The sequence below is a fragment of the Electrophorus electricus genome, chromosome 20 (genome assembly GCF_013358815.1).
Source record: "Electrophorus electricus isolate fEleEle1 chromosome 20, fEleEle1.pri, whole genome shotgun sequence".
NCBI lineage: Eukaryota > Metazoa > Chordata > Actinopteri > Gymnotiformes > Gymnotidae > Electrophorus > Electrophorus electricus.
Genome location: NC_049554.1, coordinates 3,615,001 through 3,640,000, shown reverse-complemented (window position 1 = coordinate 3,640,000; position 25,000 = coordinate 3,615,001). Strand labels below are relative to the sequence as shown.

At 41.1% G+C, this 25,000-nt stretch overlaps 3 protein-coding genes across 5 annotated transcripts in view; all 3 read right to left on the bottom strand.

Annotated features, from left to right (window-relative positions):
- The window catches only part of ndrg3a (ndrg family member 3a), a 30,203-nt gene extending 17,361 nt beyond the window's left edge, over positions 1-12,842 (bottom strand). The window contains exon 1 of one of the 2 annotated variants that reach the window (XM_027012460.2): positions 12,718-12,842. The gene's annotated coding sequence lies outside the window, so the exon portion shown is untranslated. The remainder of the gene's footprint in view (positions 1-12,717) is intronic. The other variant, XM_027012463.2, reaches the window with a different exon arrangement.
- A 322-nt stretch (positions 12,843-13,164) lies between these two features.
- Positions 13,165-22,055, bottom strand: phf20a (PHD finger protein 20, a). The gene is made up of 19 exons (XM_027012456.2): positions 21,938-22,055; positions 20,739-20,830; positions 20,482-20,653; positions 20,248-20,332; positions 20,037-20,113; positions 19,436-19,934; positions 19,225-19,293; positions 18,964-19,146; positions 18,803-18,853; positions 18,410-18,679; positions 18,009-18,227; positions 17,639-17,734; positions 17,220-17,372; positions 16,572-16,753; positions 16,170-16,269; positions 15,793-15,988; positions 15,226-15,631; positions 14,830-14,989; positions 13,165-14,603 (listed from the first exon to the last, which is right to left on the bottom strand). Exons 2-19 carry the CDS (start codon positions 20,819-20,821, stop codon positions 14,461-14,463), a joined length of 3,144 nt encoding a protein of 1,047 aa, XP_026868257.2. The 5' UTR covers positions 20,822-20,830; positions 21,938-22,055; the 3' UTR covers positions 13,165-14,460.
- A 517-nt stretch (positions 22,056-22,572) lies between these two features.
- Positions 22,573-25,000, bottom strand: part of zgc:92107 (uncharacterized protein LOC492329 homolog) — a 30,692-nt gene continuing 28,264 nt past the window's right edge. For both annotated transcript variants that reach the window (XM_027012454.2, XM_027012455.2), the window contains 3 exons: positions 24,901-24,992; positions 24,417-24,586; positions 22,573-24,182 (listed from right to left, as the gene is read on the bottom strand). In XM_027012454.2, the coding sequence (XP_026868255.2) occupies positions 23,988-24,182; positions 24,417-24,586; positions 24,901-24,992 (457 nt within the window). In that variant the 3' untranslated portion in view covers positions 22,573-23,987. The remainder of the gene's footprint in view (positions 24,183-24,416; positions 24,587-24,900; positions 24,993-25,000) is intronic.

Here is a 25,000-nt window from a genome sequence, read left to right as displayed (position 1 = left end):
ACTAAACACATTGCAGTGACTTTCAAGCAGTGGTTCAATATTCTGGTTAAGTCCACATTCCTAAAGGAGATATTGACATCAACTTTTTAAAACTATTAATTGTGATATTCTTTAGTACTGTAACATTAATAAGTGGAATTAAAACAGCACCAATTAAAACTACATAAGTTACAAAAATATCCTGTAGTTAAACTGTTACAAATTGTGATTGCAATATGCTTGGTAATATGTAAAATTCATTATTAAACCCTAAAACCCCTAAACCCTACTTGACTAAAGTTATTTATCTTGGTTGGATCATGTAAATGCTATGATTCAGCCAAACACAAAGAACGCTCATAAAACCAATCTGAGATTAGTCAGGACACTCACAGCTGTTAGGTTTATTTGCATGACAGGTTTTTGCGATACTAGTGCTGTAAATGGTGCATGTCACTATTTTAAATGCAGGTATTGTTATAATGATTTACAAATAATGTATATGGCAGGGCTTTACCTGCCTCTTCCACTTACTGTTACAGCTATGCCACTGCCTCCTCTTTTGATGGAAAATATTTTCCAGCTGTTTATATCTACAGCCGAACTTTGCTAAGCAGTTTGAGGCCAACTTGCTCTTATGAACCCTCAAAAACTACCCCAGCAGCAAATTCTATTTAAATTTCACTAATGTATCAATATCCATCCTTGAACATGGCAGGACATGCCTTTTTTATGAAAGGTCATCCGCAAGATATACACAACATTCCCTTATATCACTGATTGCTAGGTACCAGGCTGTTGTTAGTGGCAGGATCAGTACCTCTGATATTTAAAACTTCAACTTATCCTGCGAACATTAAGTAAATGATAAGTCTCAAGCAACCTCTTCTTACGGTAGCTGTTGATTCAGTGGAATGTGCAACTGTTGCCATAGAGACAAAGACAGGCAATGCTTATTTTCAGCAAAGAATCCCAAGGGACAAAACCAAAGGAGTCAAAACAAGAAAAACATACAACCAGGAGATAAAGGCATTGGCTCACAAACATCTCAGGGCTTTTTTCAAATGGAAACAGCCAGCCGTAGTCTTCTTCCGTGCATTACATAACCGATGCCTTTTAGACTGACAGAGTGAATCTTACAGCTGATGCAGAATTCAGGCCTAACAGCTAGTGTGTGAACCTGGCACAGGCATAAACTACAAACAAACTCAGAACAGGACCCTGAGAGCACTGACATAAGGCAAGCGAAAGCCCCCAATAAAAGCAAGTATCTCCGAAAAGCAAAAATGTCTCTGATAACTTCAATAAAGTGGTAAATTTACAAAATCTGTCATGTACAACAGGATGTGTCTTAATGCCCTTCTATTGCACAAACAACTAAGATGGACGAGAAAGTGTGACATGCAGCTGTCAGCATGTATTGTGGATTGACAGTGACGGATGAGGAACGGCGTAAGGGATCACGGCTGGTTTTCTCCCAGGACTGTCTTTTCATTTCTTTGGCATTGTGGAGTGGGATGTCGACTTTGATGTCAGAGGCTCCATATGATGGCGCATAGTTTTTAGAGGCCAACCCTGCTCCAATTCTCTGGACAGCTAAAGGGGAGGGCTATGGGCAGAGCTTGCATTTTTAGAGTATGGGCACAACCGAGAAAGCTAAGTTACAGGATACCAAAACTGTATAAAACCTACACTTAACCAAATACATAAAACTGTAAATGTAACCCCAGTACAACATTACAGTAAATATTTGAGTAATAACATTGCAGTAATCACTCTGAGCAACAAAAGAACAGGGTATATGAATGTTAATATGTTTTTCATTTTGTTGTTAATCAAAAAAGTTTGGAGTTATAACAAGAAGGGGTTTAATGTTTCAGACATATTCTGATTAACTCTTGAAAACATGCTGCATGATTCCATCGAAACCATAAATTGTGTATAACCTCTTTATTAAACTTAAGATAAGTTATGATTTTACAAATATTGTTTTCTAGAAGCTTCTCTGCATAGTTGGCCCAGCTATAGTGGAGGGGCTTGTAACCAAGGTACAGTCAGTGGCCTGAGCTCTAAAAGCAGCTGTTGTGTCCAGTACACATTGGACAATTAAAGCCATTAAAAGCAGCTCCTATGGGGGACCTCTTCCCCCTCCTACAAGAAATCACAATAAACCTCTTCTCATGGAGATTATACCCCATTGAATGCCAAGATCTTCCATCAGCTTCTTTGTACACTTACCAGATCTAGTGGAAGAAAGTTACAAAATCCAGTCTAGACCAGACTCTCTTGCATCTTTTACAGTATATCTACTAAAAACCTGCATACAGTCTGGACAAGTTCTCACTTGCAATTTTATTTGTTTTATTATATGTGTAAATACATTCAAACTGAAACTGATTGCTTCTGGTTCTTCTGAATATTACATGCTGAGGAATGATGCAAATGAAAAGATAAGGGTTACCGACTCAAGCCCATGCAACTGAGGTAAACAAAGCTTTGCAACAATTCGGACTTTAAAAACAGCCAGGTCTATTGGTCCAACAGCAGTCCGCACAACATAGATTCTAATACTGATGGTAATGGTAATATTGTAACTCTAAAAGAGTAGGAGCATGCCCACCACCCACAGTTAGGCAGCATCAGCTATACACAACCAACCCCACATTACGACATCTCAGTTCCCAAGGGTCACTTTGAGGAGGCAGAGACTTCCAGTGTTTAAAATGTTTAAATAAAAGAAAAACAAATCACAGTGTGTTTTATTCTTGTTTTTCTTAAACAATATAACTGACTACTGACTACTTCTTCTTAGCTACTTGGGGTTTTCATAGCTACTTGGAACCCAGTGGAACAAACTCAAGGAGACCCGGTTGAAGGGAAGAAAAGTGAGAGAAGCTCTACACTGAAGGCTAATCCTTCCCTGTTCTGCTACTCAGTCTCGGGTCTGTGCAATCACTCCAAATACTCAAATCACATTAAGAAAAAGCCCACAGACCAATGTGACATTGAAGGTCCAGCTTACTTTCCCAAAGCCACAAGATACCCTTAAAGGGATACTTGTTTTACAGAAAATACTAAAACAGTAACCAAAAGCACCAGACATAAGGCAGAGCCAAACTAGCATTAAAATAAATGATAAAGCCATTAAACTCTCTCATAATTACCTCAAAACACTCTTACTACAAACATAAACTCAAATTTTAATGGAGAGTATGGGCCTACCCACCCCAGTGCATAACAAACTTGCTGTTACAACCAGCCAGTGTAGGGACATATTAACATAAATTATTATTAATAAAACAACTTGCAGCCAAGTTCCACAAGATTAGCCTCCATAAAAATGGAGGTCCAGTCACCTCAGGTACCAGCTCTCTTACACAGCATTCTCGAGGAGTTGCACCAACCGAAGGTTTTAAAGCAGCAGCATGGAGGGTGATTCAAACACACACTGAGCTAGCGAGAGAGAGAGAGAAAGAGAGAGAAAGAGAGATAGAGACTCCTCATTATTTACCCCTGAGGCGATAAGAAAATGAAAAGATCTATTTTCTAAAACTGCAAAAGTGAAGGGGGGGGGGGGGGGGGGGGGCACTTAATGACAAAACAAAAAAAATAAAACAAACAAAAAAAAACTTCCAGCTTTTCCACCCACCATGCACAATTGTGAATGCAACATTGACAATAAACATTACCTCACCTTATTTTTCAAAAATAGCAAATCTGTAAATACCATTCTTCTCAATATTCATGAAAGAACAAACACATCCCTTTTTTGGTGAGGTTGAAACCTTTCACAGCTGTGCTATACAATGCATTCAAGAAATGATTCCATCTGTCAGTAAAGAGTTCTGTAAACACTGACAGAAAGAATGAAACCTTCCACAAACTCAGTACTACCCATGGCTACCAATAGCCACTAAATGCACTGTAATGCATTTATTACTGTAAATGTATTATTGTTAAACCCAGCAATATGAGAGTTTATTCACACATGCTACAAGGATGTGTAAAGAATCTAAAACAAGCTATCTTCTCATTTCTCTCTTTTTGAATATCATGCGCAGTCTCCTTCTTTGGTCAGATCATTTACTGGATTAGCCAGGTGAATTCCTATTGTGCTTAATTCATCTGCCATTACTTCTGTATCACTCTCTCTTTCTGTCCCTTTCTGTTCTGTTGCCTCATCAGTGTGTGTGTAAGGATCCCAGTCCCTCTTAACTACAGCTACATGCACGCGAGTATAGCAGTATAGCTCACTAAAGCTCTTCGGTGTCATGCTGCAGCCTCTCTGCTCTGACGCTAGTGGCTGGGGGACACCCTGCATGGTGACGCACACCAGAACGTCTGTCTCATCGCTGCTTTTTCATCTTAGCTGGGTCCTAAGCTCATGAGGGGCAAACACACAAACCATAAAGTCACGCAAATGTGGGATGGTATGTCCCAAAGCTCTGCCTCCCTTGATTACTGGTGGGTGTTATTTATTAGGTTAATAATAGTGTATATTTATATACTTCCTGATTTGTGGTGTTCATTGTGAAGTCATGTTTAGGAACATTACTCAGTGATCCTGTTTCCAAGCTCCCCGCTTAGTGTTTGTTTTGTACATGAGTGTTGAAGTCAAATATGCATCTCTAGATCACCTTCATATTCTGCCTGGACAGAATACAAAACAAATTTTTACATTGCATTTGGCAGATACCATTGTCCAGAGCAACTTACAGGAGTGGTTTAAATATTAACTTCATATTTTATAAATTCATAATACATTCTCAGTGTTTCCTAGCAGAGGAAGCTATTCTTGTTCATATATATGTATATTAATCTGTCATGCTTTTATAATACCTTTGATAAAGCTCCCTTTACTTTACCAAAATGGACAGATCTATTTTTGTGGTCATGTATAAGTCATGGAAAATTGTAAGTATGATACAGCAGATCTGTAAAGAGGGTCCCCTTAGAAACAGCTGTGTCTGGTTGAGAAATGAAAACACAGAGGTTTGCCTCAGATGCAGATAACTGACTTAAGTGTTAAATATTAAGTGAGTTAAATGCAGTATTTATGTGTATTTACTAAAAACTTTCAAAATCTTCATGGCATTTGAATTGTGTAATCCAATTGTGAATCCTGTGAAGGGTTTATATACTAGTCCGGAATTGTATAATCAGTTCTAAAATTATGCAACCAATGCAACAAAAAAACAACCCCCAAAAAACAAGAATTTATGAAATTAAATATTAATATTAGCAAAAAATACAGAAACTGCAGTTAAGTAGAACATGGAATAATAGTGATAGATCAAACCTGTCACAGAACGCTCGCCTCTAGTGAGTCACGTGGTTTGGCCCACTACATGAAGTGGGAGGATCTTTGTTTGTAACCACACATGCACACACCTGCATTGTGTTAGTTTATGTGTATTTAAACCCGTGCCAATGTGTGCAGTGTGTTGGTCATTGTGAATGTAGCGTGTCGTTTGTAACCATATGTGTCAAGTCTTAACTATGTTTGTTTAATATTGTGATAAGTGTTAGAAGTCATTAATGTTTAGTATGCTTATGTTCATTGTTTGTGTTTACACGTGAGTGCCAGTTTCGTCCTCTATGTTGTATATAAATAAATGTTTGTCCATGTTGAGGAAGTCTGTGCGTCCTGCTCCACACCCTTCGGCACTCGGGCCAGCACGTTACAGAACTAATTTTTTAATTTCAATGAACCTTTGAATATTTGCATTAAAGATTTCTTGACATCCAGTGTGTACTGTCTAATGCAGACAGTTAATTATGGCATTCAGAGCACTGGTGTCACTAGGAGCTGCAGAGATTTCTGTTTGTGTGTCATCTGCATAACTGGACATGGGCACCACATTTACAAATAATTACTAAGAGCAGAATCTTACTGCTATACTGCTCACCAGATGTACAAAAATGCTTCGGAGACAATCTGTTTTGACACATATCTGTGTTGCAGCTGAACTGGCAATGGTCAATCCCACACAAACATGTGGTCAAAAATGAGAAAGGTATAGAGTGTGGCTAACACAGTTGTGTTACCATGAATGGCTGCAGGTATGTGTTTGTAATAAAATGGCTAGAGAGCATACATTATAAGCATGAAAATCAAAACCTGGTATAAATCAGAGTCAAGGTACAACACTTTAAAATGTTTTCATCAGACAACAAAATCAAGTTTTAATCATTTTTTTGAATGTTTATTCTGTGACACTAGCTCTGTTGTGTTTTAGAACAGCAGTATTTGCAGCAATTTGCAGCTAGTGGGGAGTGGTTGTCTAGGAAGGGAAACACTTTGTACACTGGTCACGGGTCCTGACGTGTGGAAATTAATTGGTCACACATACGAAGATTTACCAGGAGTAAATCAAACTCAATTTAAAGTCATTATATCAAACATTATTGATAACTTTAAACATCTGGATCAATCTTTTAAATAATCCCCTTAGCGAGAACCAAATGTACCCTGTATTCTTACTCTATGGCAAATTCTGCATTTTTAGTTAACAATTCCCATAATTCCTATGTAACCTTATTAGTAATGCTAATTAGATGCTACATCATAACTCGTAACATATTAAAGTGGTTCACACTTACTAGGAAGGTCTTTGCACATGCTGGAGGTCCTTGAGGAGGAGTGAAAGGCTGAGCCAGCTATCAGCCCCTTTTGGGGAGGTCATCTCCTGGGACAACACTGAGCTAAGGTGACTAGAGCAGGATTAGAGGGGTCTCACACATCATTCTGCATATGGGCTGCTTGGACTGCTACCCAGCAAACAGTTTAACTGCAACCAGAGGCTATACCAACAGATTAACACCCATCAGAGTGTGCTGTCTATAGGTTTTTTCTAGGATGTGCACAATGTATTTATAAAAATGTATTTTGCAGATAGGCAAACTCATCTTAGATATAAATAGAAATACCAAGTATAAAGAGATATATATTTTGCCTTCAAATGTCTGTAGCCCTATTAGATGCACTCCATACTGCTGTCATTCAGAATAATCATTTGATTTATGAGGATTCTCACAGTGTGGAGTTAAATAAGGAATATATTATTCTACTCCTGGCTAATTTTAAAGTATTTCAACAATAATCACAGGAGTTTGTCCATTATTGAGATATGCAACCAGAATTAAAAATGCATATTTTGAGCATACTCTATAATCTGTGTATCTGCAAAACAAAAACCCTTTATTAGGTTTTTATTCTTGGGTACTGGCTTATCCTGCCTACACTGCCTCAAGGTTTGAACACTGTAGTGTAGATATTGTCGTTGGTATAGTTTTCAGTGCTCAGATGAACAATTACGCTCTCTCTTTCTGTTGTTTGGCCCCGCTCTTTGATGTCTGGCTCCTTTCTCTGGTGATTCTCATCCTGATTTATATTCCCTTACTCCCTCTTCTACATGACAAATTTCACACTGAACTCAAACCTGCCACATCCAACAATCAGATTCTCCTTGGAAGACAGTAGCCTGCATTTTTGGCTTTATCCTGCTCCATTCTTAGCCTCTGGTCAGTTGTTCCTGACTCCGCCCACTTCCATTGATCTTTCTGTGCTTGACCCAGTCCCTAGCCATGGACCCCATTACTATTTTGGCGCAAAGTCTCACTTCACCCAGTGAGCTTTCCTGGCTTCCACTGCCGCAGCATGTTAGGAATGTCAGCTACAAAGCCAGCACCATCTCAGGCCTGGATCCGTCTTCTAAATCTTGCCTATATTATATCTCTGAGTGGTCCAAGGCAAATCTTTAAAGAGTTCTTCAAGAAAGGGCTATGCCCTTCATCCCAGCCTTGCCCTCTTTCATCTGTCTTCATACCTCTGTCATTCCAGCTCATCCTCTTCCTTCCTTCACCCTAGTCTTCCCATCCCTCTCACTGCTCATCCTTTTCTATTCCAGCTCTCCTCTCCTCATCCTATGTACTACCCTTGTTCTCCTTCTTGATTTCCTCAAGGCTAGTTTCTACAACTACTGTTTTCCACCCATGCCCCTGCCTCCTGCAGCAGTGAACATCTCCACCTACTATCTAGACCTAGAACTGTATAGGTGCATTTTTGTGGGTTGCAAAGCCCTCACCCGTAACCTCCTGTCTGCTATCTAGGAGTCTGACATTGTCTCTTCCTTGCTGGCAAAAGAAGTTGTGCAGGGCTTCTTGATTGACCCTTTCACTGCATTGGTGTCCCACTACTTTCTTTGAGCTCCCTGGCATCATGCTTATCATGATTTCCTTTCAGGTTTCCCTACTTTTAGGCAATATTAACTACATCCTACTCACCATGTCCAGGTTTGACACGTCATGGGGCTCCAAACTCCAGGTCCAAACAGAGCTCTCCCTCAACTCAACCATGACAAATCCCTGCATGATTTGATCTCCCTAGATGATGCCTGTCTTATTAAACTGTGGCTCTGGATACTCGTCCTTCAGCATAGGAAGGGCATCTCATTCTTTTACTCACCCCCCCATGGATTTGAAGCTGTTTGCTTACACCAGCCTTGTGGCTTTCACTTCTCTGCAGTCACCATTTCAAATCTTCATAGCCTGAATTTGTTAGATTGGCTGTAGGTTCCACCAACTCTTCAGGGTCGTGGGACCTTCATCCCTTCATCGCCACTAGGGTTCTTTGGCCAGTCCCTCCTCATCAATTCTGATGAGATGGTTGCTATTAACATCGGTAACAAATGATGTTTCAATTCCCTTACCCTCACACCATTTCTATGCCACTTTACACAGCACTCTGTCTAAAACCCGTTCATTTATAAAGCTGTATACATTCCCAGTCACTTAATTACCACTGTGGAATCTCATTTTTGCTTTTAATATCAGAAATTCGAAGCAGAAATTCAGAGCAGAAGTGCCACATGCAGACCCACACCCGACGCCACTTCCTCTCTTTTGGACAGTACATTCACTCAACACCCATCTCACCTACCCCACCCAACAGCCTGAGCATGTGCTTCTAAATGCAGTAGCACCACAGAGTCTTTCCATGCACTAGTTGAGCTGGAAGTGCTTTCAGCTTTCCCATATTTCTTACAATATTCCTTTCCCTTCAGATGGCCTAATCCAAATCTCTGCTTTCCTCACATATGCCAACTTTGTTCAGGTCCTCCAACCTTAAAGTCTGCCTAGCTGGCATTGTCGTCTTCACCAAACTAATCACAAGTTCTCTGTCATCTGCCAGATACACGCAAACAAGTCTACTCCTTAAAGGAGTCCAATGAAAAAAGCTGCACTTACCACTTCCCCACCTCCCCATGACAACATATATACTGCTACATTGCCACCACACTCCCCTGTTCTGTTTGCTATGATGCTCTGAATTCTCCATTTTCTCAAACACATTTGACCCCACCTGCCCTATCTGTCTCTGTGACATAACCACACTAATATACTAATGGTATACTATTTATCACTATTAAGCACAGCAAAACCAATTAAGTAGGCAAGCCCACTCCACTAAAATTGTCTGTGCTAGAATCCCCTCTAAGTATGTAAGAATGCCTCGTAAGCCATGTCTAACCTAGAATAGTCCCAAAAACTCAGCCATTTGAGGCTTTTTGCTACACAGAGAGGCTGCCCAGAACTCTAACCCAAAGTTCAACTTAGTTCTTTCCCCATCCTAAAGTCATACATTCAACTGCTTTCCTGGTGAAAAGTGTTGAAAACTGTTAAAGGTGTTGCCTGCACTCAGAAAATGCCTCTATGCTGTCACTGAACCAAAATGTCATATTTTCAACATTTGTAAAATGTTAGCAACCTCGTCCATGGTTTTGGAATGAATGTCAAATGGAGGACATATGTGTGTTCTCATTAATAATCTCATTGTCATTGTGTCATCTGAAGTTCCTCCTAGTGTCTTAAAAAATGCTGTTATAGTAATAAATTTGAACTCATGTCTGAAGCACCTCAGTATCTGTTTCCTCAGAGCTTACTCAGTATTCTGCCTTTCACCCACTTCTTTAGCATGCCCGTGTTAATATCTTGGAATCCTGGCTTTTTTGTGTGACCACGAGAGAAACCCACTATTTGATCAGCCCAGTCTATTAAGAGAAGCCAGAATAAAGGACCTATAATGTTTATGCAGCTAACATTTACACACAGACTGATTATATGGGCTCAGAGTTCTCTGCATAACTAGTTCTATAGGTCATTTTAAAAGTATGCTGAATTGGGCAAGGTGAATCACAGCTATTGCCCACATCTTAGAAGTCTACACTAAAACTACAAACAATGGCAAAAGGCTATATCTGTCAACTTGCTGTGAAGTTGTTATTTATGGATCTTTTCCTCTTGATGTAAGACCAGTTTCTTAGAGACCTCAGTTTCCAATGTCAGGGGTTTCACAAGGATGTATTCCAGTGTAACCTAGCAGACTGGCTGCCTCATGAACACTAGACAAACTTATGACTAACAAACGAATCCTGCCTCATCACACATTAAGGTCCCTACAGGAAATTTAAACAAGCTAGATGTGCTACGTCCCAAGACGGTGCTCCAGTGTGGACAGAGAGCTATGATGGGGACAGAGATGTGGATAAATCACTGCAAAACAGCCGTTCCAGACAGGGACTTTATAACCCCAAGCTATTTTCTGAAGTACTTAACAGTATTATGCTCAGTGTCACTTGTTAGTTCCTGATGTCTGCAGACACTCATCAACACTTTGCAGAACAGTCTAAGAAGAAAATTCAGCATAGCTTGAGATTCTCAATTTGCTAAGCAATTAAAGCTACTGCTTCAGTGAACTACAAATGTACTGCCTTTTTAAAAGAAAAATATGAGGTCTATCCTCTCATGTTTCCCATGCTTCCGCAGTACTGACAGCCTGACAGGCATGATTCTGACATCCTCACAGTAATGATTATTGTGTGCACATACAAAAAGTGAAGAATGGCTTAATTAAAGTACTTGCTTCCATGGGGCAAAAGATTTTCTGACTCAACCTGCACCACCATATAAATGAAAAGAAAAACTCTTTTGTCTCTTTGCAACAGCAGGGGTGGGGGGGGGGTGGGGGTCTTAATTATACAGTATCAGTGAAAATAAACTTGTGTTTAACTGAATAACAGCTAAATCAAAATATAAAAATCGCCAATGTTCAGCTGTACCACAGGGTACAATAGCACTTCAGCAAGGATTTTGCTGTGTATTGTAACATAGAAGTTAAAACAAAATAAAAGGGACATGGAATGGAACTAATGCCCCAGAAGAACACAAAGTGCAGATACTCCTATTATCACACACCTGTAAACAAACATCGGAAACCTAAGCTAACTAAATAAATGGAAGCACTTTACTTGCCCCAATTAATGTTTTTTTTTTAGGAGATATAGTGTTATCTGCACTCACTTCAATATTTGGCGTGTAACAGAGTAAGAGTGGGTGGCATCGAAGTGTGGGTGGTCAAACCTGTTTACCATTCAACAAACTCATTCATATCTGTTCTTTATCTTTATCAGCATAAAACAAATTTATAGACACTTCTAGCCTTAACAACCATTCTGATGTAATCAGGGTTTCATTTAAGAAGTGTTTTATTTGCTCAGTTGAACAAAATGAACCACTGCAATTATCTTTACATTTAAGTGGTTTATTACCTTGTAGTCTATATAGCCTTATGTTGGACAGGGAATCTTTAGTCAGATTCACAGGTGCTCTCTAGAATGTCACAACGAGCCACAAAACATCACTTCCAATAAGCCAAATGAAATAATAAATACATTATTTAAAGAAAAACATTAAGAATGCGCTGGTTTCCAGTGTTAATTTATAAGCAACTACTCTACTGAAATTTGACTACATTTCAACGGGTTGTTTTGCGTTTTGGAGGTATTTCTAGCTGTTTGATGTGTCAACAACCGAATCCGTTCCGTCGCATCCCAACACCACAACACCTGCGGGCATAACTCCGTCCTTCAACACCGCGACCTTCGCATGACCAGGTTACACAGGACAATGTCATTCCGCTAATGCCGGACGTTGGTGATATACTATATTATTTCTAGTAAGCCGTATATACATTACAGACGACCTTACAATTAATCTGTATACAATGAACATAGACTGACAGCCTACACTGCTCGAATACTATGCACTATCTATGTACACAGTAAAGTATAAAGTAGCAGAATTATTGGCCAGGTTTCGCAAGAAAGAGGGGAAAGTAAGCACTTGATGCACGCGCAACAATGTTTGAAATGAAAGTTACCACACAGTAAATTATTCCGTAGTAAACTTTCACCCCTTTGCACCGACACATAATGAATATTTCATTATTACCTACAGTCAAGCTAGTTTTTGTCTAAGCAGCGATATGTAGGTAGACATGTACTAGCTGCATTTATGTAGCCTATTTATAAAGGAAAGCAATACGGGGGTTACTGAAACTGTTATAATGCACATTATTACGAAACATTAATTAGCTTGAATTCAAACTCACAACATTAAAATTGATATAAAGTTAAATAATTTAATCTATTTGGGTTAAAAACGTGGTTAACATAGTCAAGGATGAACGAGCTGAACAAAATGTTAAAATAAACGCAAGCTTATTTTACGCTAGTAAATGGGAACCTAAAGGTTATAACTATTTTATTACCTAATTATTTTTGTGTTTTAACCCATCGGCCGAAAGCCCCCACTTTTATGTTTCATTTTAATAGCGCAATTTTCATCTCCCTTGAACACTGCATATTCAATTCTATTTCTATGTCCATTTTCACTCACCTTCAAGTCCGAAAAAACCGCAGGCAACTTAAGCTAAATCCTTGATAAATGATGTAATCAAAAGGATTCCGATTGCGGAGACCGTCGATCGCACGTTTGCGCTTCCACTATGCCCGTTTTGATGTCATTCATCCAGGGCGGGACTATACTGGTTACACATCACGCCTGTGGTGACAGTCTGAAGCGCCTACGCAACAGCTCCACGAGTGCATTTTATCGCCCCCACGAGGTTATATCTGAACCTTTGCGCTTGAAAGACGTTTCCCCACTGTACACGTATATATAGATTAGTGCTGGAAGCCATAAGAAGAGAAAGCACAATGTCAAAGAACTTTCATTTAAAACGTTAGAACGTAGACATTGCAACAGCACTTACGCTGACTCAAACGGCACTCAATGGTAGGTCTTCTCTCATTCCACAAGTCATGCCAACCGTACAAAGGCATATCAGAGAACTGCACACTTGTTTATTCTTTAGAACTGCATATCAGTGCATTTTCAAGAGGAGACATCCAGCAAAATCAGAGCAAAATCTACAAGAGTGACCCTGAGAAAGGTAAAGGCTCAGATGTCTTGTATCTGCCAGTCACAGCAAAGCCCATGAAGTGCACATACTTTGAGTTTTCACAAGGGCAATAAATGAACGTGGCCTTTTGTTATTCCAGTGGGATTTGGGATTAACATACCTGTTCAAATGTGGCATAGATGATTTGTAAACAATGTGTATATGCCTTTGGTGCCCACACCAGCACATTACCAGAGAAGGTTCTACTGCATACTGGCCTCTGTAGTATTTGTGATTGGCAAGTAAATGCAGCAGCAAACTCTACTATTGCTGTAGTTCTCAGTCTCAGAGCTGATGTCCCTGGACAGGGGAGTTCTGGGGTTCCTGCATTAATACACATCTCTGCACTACAGATAATCAGCTGAGTGATGTCTTGGAGCAGGGCTATAAAACTGCAGAAAGACTGTACTATAGGAATGACAAACAATGAGTAATATTAATTACAATTATTCAAAATAAATATAAAGAATTATAAATATGAACAAGAAATGCAACTACATCTGAGTCTGTACACAATAAATTATGCAGACAAAAAAAACACTAAAGATGGAACTAGGAAAACGAGGCTGATGCCATCCACACGATTCTGACGAAGTCTGGACATGTAACGGCAAAAAATTACATTCTTTCAATATGTACAAACCATCACCAGCATATTGCTAAAAGTAAACAAGCACACTGCTAAACTCTATGCAAGATCTAATCATTTCCACCATGCACATCATATTAATGCCTCATTGTCTTAATGGATCATACCATGTAATGCAAAACCCATCAGTTAAGACATGGGAATGTTTCAAGGTTTAACAACTAAGAAAGACAAGGTAGCACAGGAACCTCAGAATGAAAAAAAATGTGCCAGTCACACCGAACATAGGCCTGGTCAGAGTACAAATCCACAGATATTTTAATATTTGTGATCCCTTAACAATGATCATCTTATTAGTTACCATTGCACGTCATGGTGTTTGTCCATTGGTAAGAATGACCATTGTTTAAAAGGAAAAGTGCATAAATATTTCAAGTTTCCATTCTCCAGTTTATATGTCTCAGAAGGTCAGTCTCTTGCAAGTCCCCACCCCACCCAATTTGCCATGTCTTTTGTTTCATAGTCTTTGGTCTATGGCCTGGACCGAGGATGAAGTTCTTTAAGAACGCTGGAGTGCTCTCTGGCTCCCTCATGTGGAGCAGGATATAGCAATCTGCTGCATTTTCCCCAGGTCTCCGAGCAGCTGCTTGATGCTGTGTTTGAGTTCAGGCAGCCTTGCCAGCGGCTCCGGAGGCTCCAGTTCGCCCGAGTAGTCCAGCCAGCTCTCCAACACTAACAGGTCAATACAAAGACACAAAAGCACACAGCTAAAACAGTGGAAGGATGGACAATAAACACAGTACATAGTGAGTAAGACCACCAGCATCTCATTCAATTAAAAAGTACAGGAACATTTACCAAGGAATTGCTCCAAACTGAATAATATATTAATGAAACACCACACAGAAGAATTATATTATGCACAGTTAGACATAAATAAATATCTTTAATAGCTAACCATCCAGCTCCTTCTCGATGAAGTCCATCCTGTGAGTAACCTCGTCCTGTAAGCACTCGATGTGATCTAGCAAGTTGATTCGCTGCTGCTGCTGGGAGTTGCTTTTTGGCTCCTCACTGCCGGATATTACCGTAGCCACTTGCATCTCTGTGTCCCTTTCCTGCAGATGCATATTGGGTTGGATTTCAACAGCTTATTGTAAATTCAGAGTTGTTGCTTTTTCACATAAAAAAGGTAGCATATTAAGATGTCTTAAAACATTGACAGCTAGCAGTTAGTAACATTTATTTAATTTAATATAATGCACAACAGCTAAGGGGGCACAGCTGAGGAAACTGTCAATTCAGAGAACAGGCCAAACTACTGGGTGCAGTGTTAAATGCTTTTGGCCCTCACCTTACGCTCTTTGGACTGACAGGGTTGGGGTTCCTCCCCATTATGCTGCTCATACTGCAGAAACTGCTCAACGCCTCGTGGGCTGTCCTGTGGCTCTGAGCCTCGTGAGCTGTCCTGTGGCTCTGAGCTGCCCCCTATCTCCGCCTCCAGCACCGCGTAGCATGCCCGTGGCTTCTGGTAGCAGTGCTCGCTACTGATATAAGAGTTGTGGAAGGACGAAGACAAGGACGAGGAGGGTTCTCGTCGGAGCCGCTCTGTGGTGGACCCTGATCTATGCAGACCTTTGTCAGCAGGTGCTGGTGTGCGGGTGGCGGCAGAGGCCATGGTGAAGACACCCCTCACTCCACCCGCTCCTGTTTGGTGCCACGGTCTGCTCCACAGCTTCAGGTCTGGATGGCTCTCGTTCCTTGGAGGGTGCAAAGGAGCAAACGAGGATGATCTTTTACTGTAGTTCATCACATGGCATAGCTTAATCTCAGCATGCTATTGAATTACATATATGAAAGGGTCTACACGTCTTAGCTGATGGCGAACCGTGCCTACTGCTACAGGCAGAATACAACTCACTGCAGGATGTTGATTTTGAGCTGCAGGCTGCTGAGCACCTCCAACACATGCTGCACATCCCCCAGCAGCTGGTGTGTGGCTACAATCTTTCTTGCATTCTGATGAGAATAGTTCTCCTCGAGGAAAGGCAAGCCAACCATATGGCCATGGCTCAGCCAGTCCTGATCATACCAATACCGCAAACTCAGTCTTTGGCCTAGATGCACGCACGTGCGCACATGCACACAAACACACACACGCAATCATTAGAAATTAAATGATAATTCCTAAAAACACACACATTGCTAAGCTCTCTTCCTGGAAATTCTGGAAAATATGCTGATAAGTAAATCGTTTTCCGTTTTCCCACAAATATCAGCGTCTGCATCACGTCTCACCTGGGGGATCTCGGCAGACAAAGCACGCGTATGCGTCGGGCACGGTGTCTGCCAGCAGACCCATGCAAGCCCCATGCTGCCAATGCATGCACGCCTCACACTGGAGAGCAGAAAGAAGAACAGTTAGCAGAAACTTTCAGCACAGTGCAGGAAGACAGTCAGGCTGTTATAGGCACAGGTAACAGACAATATGCAGCTGGTTTTCTGCCGTACTAGTCATTTTGTCTCTGGCCACTGTCCTGAATTTTACTTTATTTTAAAAAGTCGCTTTACTTTGAAACACAGTGTTTTTTTATTTCCAAATTAAGTAATAGCTAAACTTTGTAGCGCCAGACTTAATTTACAGAACAACAACAAAAAAAGATTAATAAATGGAAAGGAAAAAGCTTGGCAGAAGTGCACCTGTATCATAAAGTCATTTTCTTCCGCCACCTCACATACACAGCGTACTGTTTCCCGGGCAACTGTTGCTGAGTCAACCGAACCACAACTGAGGCGTCTGGCTGTGATGTCTAGATCCGCTCCAATGTCATCATCAGTCCAACCATAACTGTCAGAAGACCAATCGGAGATGCTGCCCTCATCTGGAAACAGTGACCACAATTTGCAGGATAACTATCTAATAATTAATCATGAGAGGGTGTCTATTGTCTAAGAACATAATCAAATTCAACATCCGACCCAAAGAATCTCAAAAACTCAAAAGAATGCTTCAACGAAAAACTTATTTCCATCACGAGCCTCCATTTTTGAATTGAATAATAATGGGAAAGATGATAAAGCCAAAGCTGAAGAGATAAAAAGCATCAATCCACAGATAAAGAAAATCCAACAATAAAACTGTGTTCTTTCTGGCAATACAGTCGTGACAGCCCTGCCCCATCTACTGTGGGAAGAGAGATGACGAATGAGTAACAGGTGAATGAGTGTGCAGTGGGGGACAAAGACCCTGAGGCTCAGCGGCCAGGCCGCCAAGGAAGCTTCTCAAAACACAAAAGCAGGAATAGAAATAAATGATATATATATTATATATAGAGCACGGATACCCACCATCCACCTGTATCTGCTGTGCCCGCCCACGGCCACGGCCACGACTGCGCCGGAACACTTCGGACAGTTGGGCGGGGCATGGGAGGGGTTTATGGGGCAAGTTCGATTTGGACTGCGGCCCAAATACCGAGATGTCAATGTTCTCCTCACTGCCTGTGTATTACAGCAACAAGACGAGGATGAGAGTAGATGCAGAAAGAAATCATTACGACATCCAAACAGTTACCAGGGTTACCACTCGCCCAGAGCACAGCCTGTGAATTATAATTAAGATGGTGGCCTCGTGAGAATTGTTACGCAGTACACCAGAGTCGTTATGAAGCACGCACCGGAGGCCAAAAATAGCATCACTCAACTGAAGCAAACAGTACACAGAGAAACAGTACAGCCTGTGTGTAGACACGTCTGTCTCTCGCTACCTGACTTAGACTTCTTCTTCTTCTTTTTCTTCAGCTTAATATGTAGGAAAGACCTTGACTTCTTGTCTTTAGGCCTGTCGCGATCCTTCACACATACTTGGAAATACAGAAATGTCAGTGTCATTAATGCTAATGTGAAACCCGACATCAGTACAATTTCAGTATGACAGAGGATGCACAGAACCTTTTAGAACATTGGGCTGTTCTTGCAGAGTTCTCCTTGTTTAACCTACTTCAATACGCCCTGCTGTCTGCCTTGAATATACCTGCAAACTCTGTTTCCTATGAATATAGAAGCTAGCCCTGTTTATTAAGAATATACCGCCCATCTCTGTCTGTTAAGAATATAGCAGTCATTTCCGTGACCTACCTGTTTCTGCTGTGGTCTTCCTGTCTTTGTCTACCAAGCTGCGGTTTCTGTCCTGCTGTTTTTCTCGGCTCTTCTCCTTCGGCAAGGCCCGCGGCTGCGGCTCCTGCATGCTGACCGCAGGGGGCGCCAAGGTCTGCCTCCTGTATGCCGTTTGAGCCGCGCTCCAGCCTTCCAGTCTGGGAGATGAGGAAGAGTGGGCGTGGCTGTGAGCAGCCGTGTCTGTGATGGAGAAACACCCATACAGGAGTGGCTGAATTAGAGCCGTGTGCCCACACACACACACACACACACACACATTAGAAAACGGCTCACCCCCATCCTGAAAACCACGGATGAGCATGAACTTCGAGCTAAAATGTTACAGTTAGAGATCATGAAAAAAGTAACATTAAAGTACTCACACAGGGAAAGGGCCATGGTGCGTCTGCGTTTGGAACTCTGCCAGCTGGCGAGCGAGCTCTGTTTGCCGGCTGCTCTGGTATGAACGCCCACAGCCGTCCTCAAGTCCTCGCTTACCGGCCCTTCGTCTCCGTGGTAGTATTTCATGTGGTAGTGCAGGAGTTTGGCCTTGCGGAAGGATTTGCCGCAGCCCGGGATGCTGCACTTGAAGGGGTTGTGGTCCAGGTTGATGGAGAGAGCAGGGGGTGGCTGGTTTTTAATTACTCTGTATACTGAGACACAGCAGAGAAACGAACATGGCGAGACTGTCAGCAAGACAAGCAGTCGATAAAATGCAGTCAATAAAACAAACATCCGTACATTAAAACTTTAAACGCATGCATGCGTATACTCACAAGGCTCTCTGCTAAATCGGTTAGGATTGTGGAAACCTTGCTTCCTTGCAGCTGTAATGCAAACACATGTAAGAAACATTAAACTGTGCTGTAGTGTACAAGAATGGCTGAGAAATCCATAGTTATAGTATATATTTAAGTGCATATATAAACAAGCTTACGCTTTGCAGGGGGCGTCGGTAAATGTTGGGAGCCCTCTGACTGGGCCTCAGTCTTGAGTGCAGCAGTGCCATTTGAGGACTGTGCTTCTGCTGAAGGTAAAGGAGCACACTCTAGACCATTTTCACAAAGTGTGTGTTTGGACAATTCGGATGATGGTCTGGACTGCCCATGTAAACATTTGTCTGAAAGAAATCAAATTTCTCATTATAACCACTGCAGTAAAACAGGTAAATGCAAAACACAAATCATATCAGGCTAACCTGAGTATGATTCCACTTTGATCTTTTTAAACGATGTGTCGCTTTGATCGACTAAACATCTTCGCTTACCTAGGAAGAAGAAAAAAAAAAACCTTCGTTCATTGCTGCGATAACATTTTGTTTGATGCCACTTATGTAACAAACATTCAACATAAGCTCATTTTGAGGTACAGTGACTGTGGCGTCTGAGGTGAATATCATATGAACATGCCTCCTACTGGGGATCCTTCAGCTGTTCTGCTCTGCAGAACTGCATTTTCCCTTTGTTCAGGCAGCTCGGTCTTTTTTTCCACATCTTGGTTCTCCATCCTGTCATCCAGACCTGAGCTTGGGTCGTGATCCCCCATGGCTCCACTCTCCTCTTCCTGTTCCCTGTGTGTAGATGTCTTCACAAATGACTTGCTGTAATTATGCTGTCCCATGTGTTCCGCCGGGCTCTCGGCCTGCTCTGGTCCATCTCTCTCTGGCATGTTAATACGGTCCACTTCGTGCTCCGCCGAGTTCGTCCGAACAGGCCTCTTCTCACTCTTTCTCTGCATCCGTTCATCAGCAGAGTCTGAGTCGCTCTCGCTCTCTGGCTCACAGGCATGCTGGGAGCCTCTTTTGGTCTTGTGGGATGCACGTTCCTGTGGCCTCGGGTGCTTCTCAGTCATTTTAAATTGATGCTTCTCTCCACTTCTGTCAAATGACTGAGATTTCTGCTTGACCCTCTACACACAACAAAAGAAATAGGACAAAAAAAATTTGAATGCATGTTTAAATCCTACAAACACACCATGTTGGCAAACAATTACATGAGTTACAATATTCACCTCTTTGATGAAAGGCCTTACATGCATCCCCTTAACTGTCTGCACAAAACCATCATAAAACTTCACTGTGTAGGAGGCTGTGGAAATGCATACAATTGTCACTTATTCACACTCTGCAATCTTACAAAATATATTGTGGGTTAAGATGAATTCATGTCTGACAGTCTTAATACTTTAAGAAATGTACAATAATCTCAGAAAAACAACTCACCATCTTTATGCACAGCCAAGACTTTAGCAGGATAAAATCGACAATCTGACCAACTAGCAAGAACTTTATCATTTACATGAAATCCCTAAAACACACAGACAAGTCAGCTGAACAAAGGTTTAAAGCACCACAATAAAAGAGCACAAACAGTTTTTCCAATAAATGAACAGACAGAATTGTGCAGGATGAACCAAATTCACCAGGATCGCAAACCAGTGAGGGGAAATGACTAACAGGAAGAGAGCAGTCTTGCTGCAGCCGCTTCCTCCTCAGCTGGACTCTTTCCACCGGTCTGAGGTAGGGGCTGCCCCAGTCAAACCACTCATCATAGCGGTGACTCCACTGACGATAGTGGATCAGCACCTTCTCGTCCTCGTAGTCAATCTTCTCAATGTTCGCAGCATACCTGGGGAAGAGACGCATGTGGTGCCACATTAGGGATGAGGGCACAGGGCAGGGAGTTAGAAAGGAGACGTGGAATCAGGACTCACCAGTTTTTGAGGCTGTCGCACGCTTCTAGAGCTGCACCCACCTCAAAATTAATTCCTCTTCTGTTAGGGGGCATCTTACTCATGCTGTCACTCTAGAACAAAGACATGACCATCATGTTAAAGTTGTGATTTAAAGGAGAACCACCTGTAAGATGCCTTAGCGGAACTGAGCCTGTCACCTCCTAGATCAAGTTAATGTAATTATTACTTAAATGTTTGCATGTAATACACCGTTGCTTTGGGAAACAGCACCTTCCTTCCACCAAATCAGACTTGTAGTATTGGTCGCGAATTTCGTCAGCACAGCTTCGTGATCGACAGTAACTGATCAGTTAAGCCACTGAACAAGACGTTCAAGAACAGAGCAGCATGCCTCGACAAACTTCGCGGTAGTGATATTGTGGACTTTTAGGATATGAAAACATTGCAGTAGCATGCCACTTCTGCTTCGAACCAAAGCGACAGCCTCCCATCAACAACAATCTTATTTCACACTTCTGCAGCTAAAATGAAGATGTGAAAACCACGTGTGTTCTCGTCCCACATCCTTGACAATGGAAACAATGGCGGAACCAAATCTCACATTCACATCACACCATCGCCGCGTCCTGGTCTTATTTCTACCACCATGCTGGCATGAGGTGTGGTGTTTTGGTGTTAATTCCAGTAAAGTGCTAATTTTCTAAATCAGCGTAAGCGATCTTTCATCAAACACGCCATCCTGCATGTGGGAAGTGGACTCCAAAGTGGGTCCGACAGGCGTGCCGGTGACGTGCACACATCAGCCTGTTTACGAGCTGCTACAATTAAATCTGGTCACCGGCAAATAAAGACCGACGGACAGATCTATTTACAAATGAACTGCAAACAGTGCAAAGACCAAGGCCCAATATTTAGCGGCCTCAAGCAGGCTAGGCGGGATTATAGTAAACAGATCGAGACAATAACTTCCTCTGACTGACTCCAATCCCGAGACACTGAATCCTAAACACTGATCACAGAATCTGTACTCTAGATAGGCCAATATCGATCAACACAGCCATTATTATTTTTTGTACGTTATATTTTAATTTAAGAAATGTAGCTATTTACAGGCGTGATTGAAATCCCTCCAAGACTCCATGCAGAAAGAAATTATTTGCAGGTGAAATTACATCCGCTTGATAATCTGATCCCTGTTTTGAAATGATAATAATTACCTTGCGACTGTATTCCAGGTTTTAGTGACTAATACTCGGAACGAAGAGGGGTTATGATATGTGTTTGAACGTCCGTGGTGTCGGCTACGCACGCAGTTATTTTCCAATGTGTAGAAGACAAGACTACCGGTATGAGTGGACTCTAAACTGCGCCTGCGCGCACCCCCACCCATACACATGTAAACTGCAGAGCAGTTAGTTATACTGTGGCATTAAAACATTTTTAAAAACTGTTGTCATGTTAAATTATATGATCGATGATTTCCATGATCTTTTTTTTTACGGATTAAAAATTTTGCTGTTACACTTAATCTTACAATGGTGTCATATTTCAGATAAGTTTTATCATTAGCTAAGTTTTTAGTTTTACATCAATGTCATAGTAGACTTTTTTTTGTATTTATGAGGACAGTTCCTTTCTGTTGACACTTATCCCAGTCAATAGTTTGTATATACGTATGAGATGTTTTCATTCAACTTTTTACAGTGATAATGTAAAGGAAATGTGTTCTTCCTGATCATTTGCATTTTGGGCTTTTGAATCTGGACATAACTTTAGCTCTCATCATTACCTTTATGCCCAAAGATCACCACTTTTCTTTTACACAACCATAATGAAACAATTCAAGAAAAGAAACAATTTAGAAACTTTAATTTTTTGGACAATTATTCCATAAAGACACACCGAAATACATACACACACAAACAGTTGTTTGGGGGTAAATTTAAATCATACATGTGGCAATAACATTTTACTGAATTTTAAGTAAAAAAAATATTAGTGTCTTTTTTTCTATTATTGGAACACCACTACTACTACTACTACTACTACTACTACTACTACTACCACCACATTATCATTTAAAATCAGTCAGAAATCTTCACTAATATTTACATGCTTTATTTACACAAAATAAACCACAATGGATAACACTGCAATTATCACAAAATCATTAAAAACTTCATTTATACAACTGTAGCTCGACACTCCATAAATGTATTTTTCACTGAAAACAAAGAGTAAATGTCATATTCCAGTAATGCTGATTCAATGTCATGTTTAACAATGTTAAATCAATCAAATGTATGTCTTCAATGCACTAGTTCACAGAAAATCCTTTAAGATAACATATACAGATGCAACAGGCAACCTGGAAGCCATGAGTATTCAAAGTACACCCCAGAGCAATTAAGATTCTGTCATACAGTCCAAAACATTTAAGATTATGTCATACTCCCCGAAACACCCCAGAAAGATTAAGAGTATATCATAGCTCAACAGATCTTTCTGATTGTCAGTACATTGCTGTCAACGTTAATGCCTGTTTCTAGTTCAAAAACATTCCATAAAAGAGTGCAGTAGAAAATGCTTATTGCTTAAAATATCTAATATTACATTTTACGAACCTGAAATATCAAAAGTTTTACTAATCTAATGAAACATACTTTTTATTCTTCACTTCCTTACCATAATTAATGCAATAACAGATCATTAGTAAACAAACAACAGTTAATAGATTTCATTCTATTTGTTTTGTACACATTAACAAATTATATAATTCTTTCTTTAAACCACTCACCAGTGTAAAAGGAAAGCTGTCTAAGTCCCCCCACTGACTGTGCCTACTCTGTCACTAGCTCTACTGGCACTGTAAAGAACTGCCAAAATGCCCCCTTTATATGCTCATAAAGACTTCAAATAGGCTTTAACACAAAAAAGTTAGACCTGAACTCTCACTCTCTTGCATGCCATGTGTTTTTTTGTACTACAGCCTGGAATCTTATCAAACCTCAGTGATGAGGTGCTGGTCTGGTTCTGCTTGCAGATGGACAAACAGACTGTATTTAAAATGGCTGATTGGTGTGTCAGGGCTTGTGCTGACTGGTGTCACCAGGGTAATCGGGGCATACAAAATTCCTTACATCACCGTGGACAGCACATATATCAACACATTCAACATTCAGAAAGAGCAATTTTGGGTTCTAGGATGTTGTGGCCTTGATTTGCACAGGGGTTGGTTGTTTACTAGCCATATGTGATGAGGGAGTGTTACACGATGCCCTCGATGAAGCTCGTATCCAGGTGCACGATGAGCATGCGCAGAAAGGCCATCTCTTTCCGTGTGTTCTCAAATATGACACGTGGGTCATCTGACTGGCAGCGAAGGCAGTTGGGGGCCATTACCATCGCCAGGTTGTTCACATCCATTTTGGTAACAGAAACATTGGCAGGCTGAGCAAACACCTGAGAATGGGATAAAGAGCACTTTACAGAAAGCAATGCATTTAAGGGGTGTACTGTTTATATAAAAAATAGAACAGGTGGAAGGATATACTGTATGTAATTTGATCCAATTTTATCTTTGTTTCTGTGAGGGAGGAGAGAGAGAGAGAGAGAGAGAGAGAGAGAGAGAGAGAGAGAGAGAGAGAGAGAGAGAGAGAGAGAGAGTGAGACAGAGAGAGAAATTGTGATCCTAACCTGTAAGAAGTGGATGAAGTAGCACAGCACCAGTCTGTTAAGGTCTGGTAGGGACTGGACCACACTGATGGCTGCCACTGGGTCGTCACAGTTACTCACACACTGCTTATAGAAACTCATAGGGATCAGGGGATCTTCCAGCTCCCGGTACCACAGTTTCATTAGAGAGGCTGCAGGACACAAGCAGCACTGAACATTCAGCACACAAACAACACTGAACATTCAGTAAACAAACAGCACTGAACATTCAGTAAACAAACAGCACTGAACATTCAGCACATAAACAGCATTGATAGTTCAGCGCACGAAGAGCACTGAACATTCAGTAGGAGGTTAAAGCATTTGGAAGGGTCACTGAAGACCAAGGATTTGAAAAGCACCATCACCTTCATACCAGATAACTTAAAACAGATGTATTCAGTTTTCCTCTGTTCCAACACTGACTAAAGCAATCAAAAGGAAAACGAAATAAAGAAAGACTCACCAGGAACGTTGGGATCGGAAAGGTTTTCTGGAATCCTCCACTGATCCACCTGTAACTTCAGGGCATTGACTTCATCAATATCCCCAGGAACCCTGAAGGA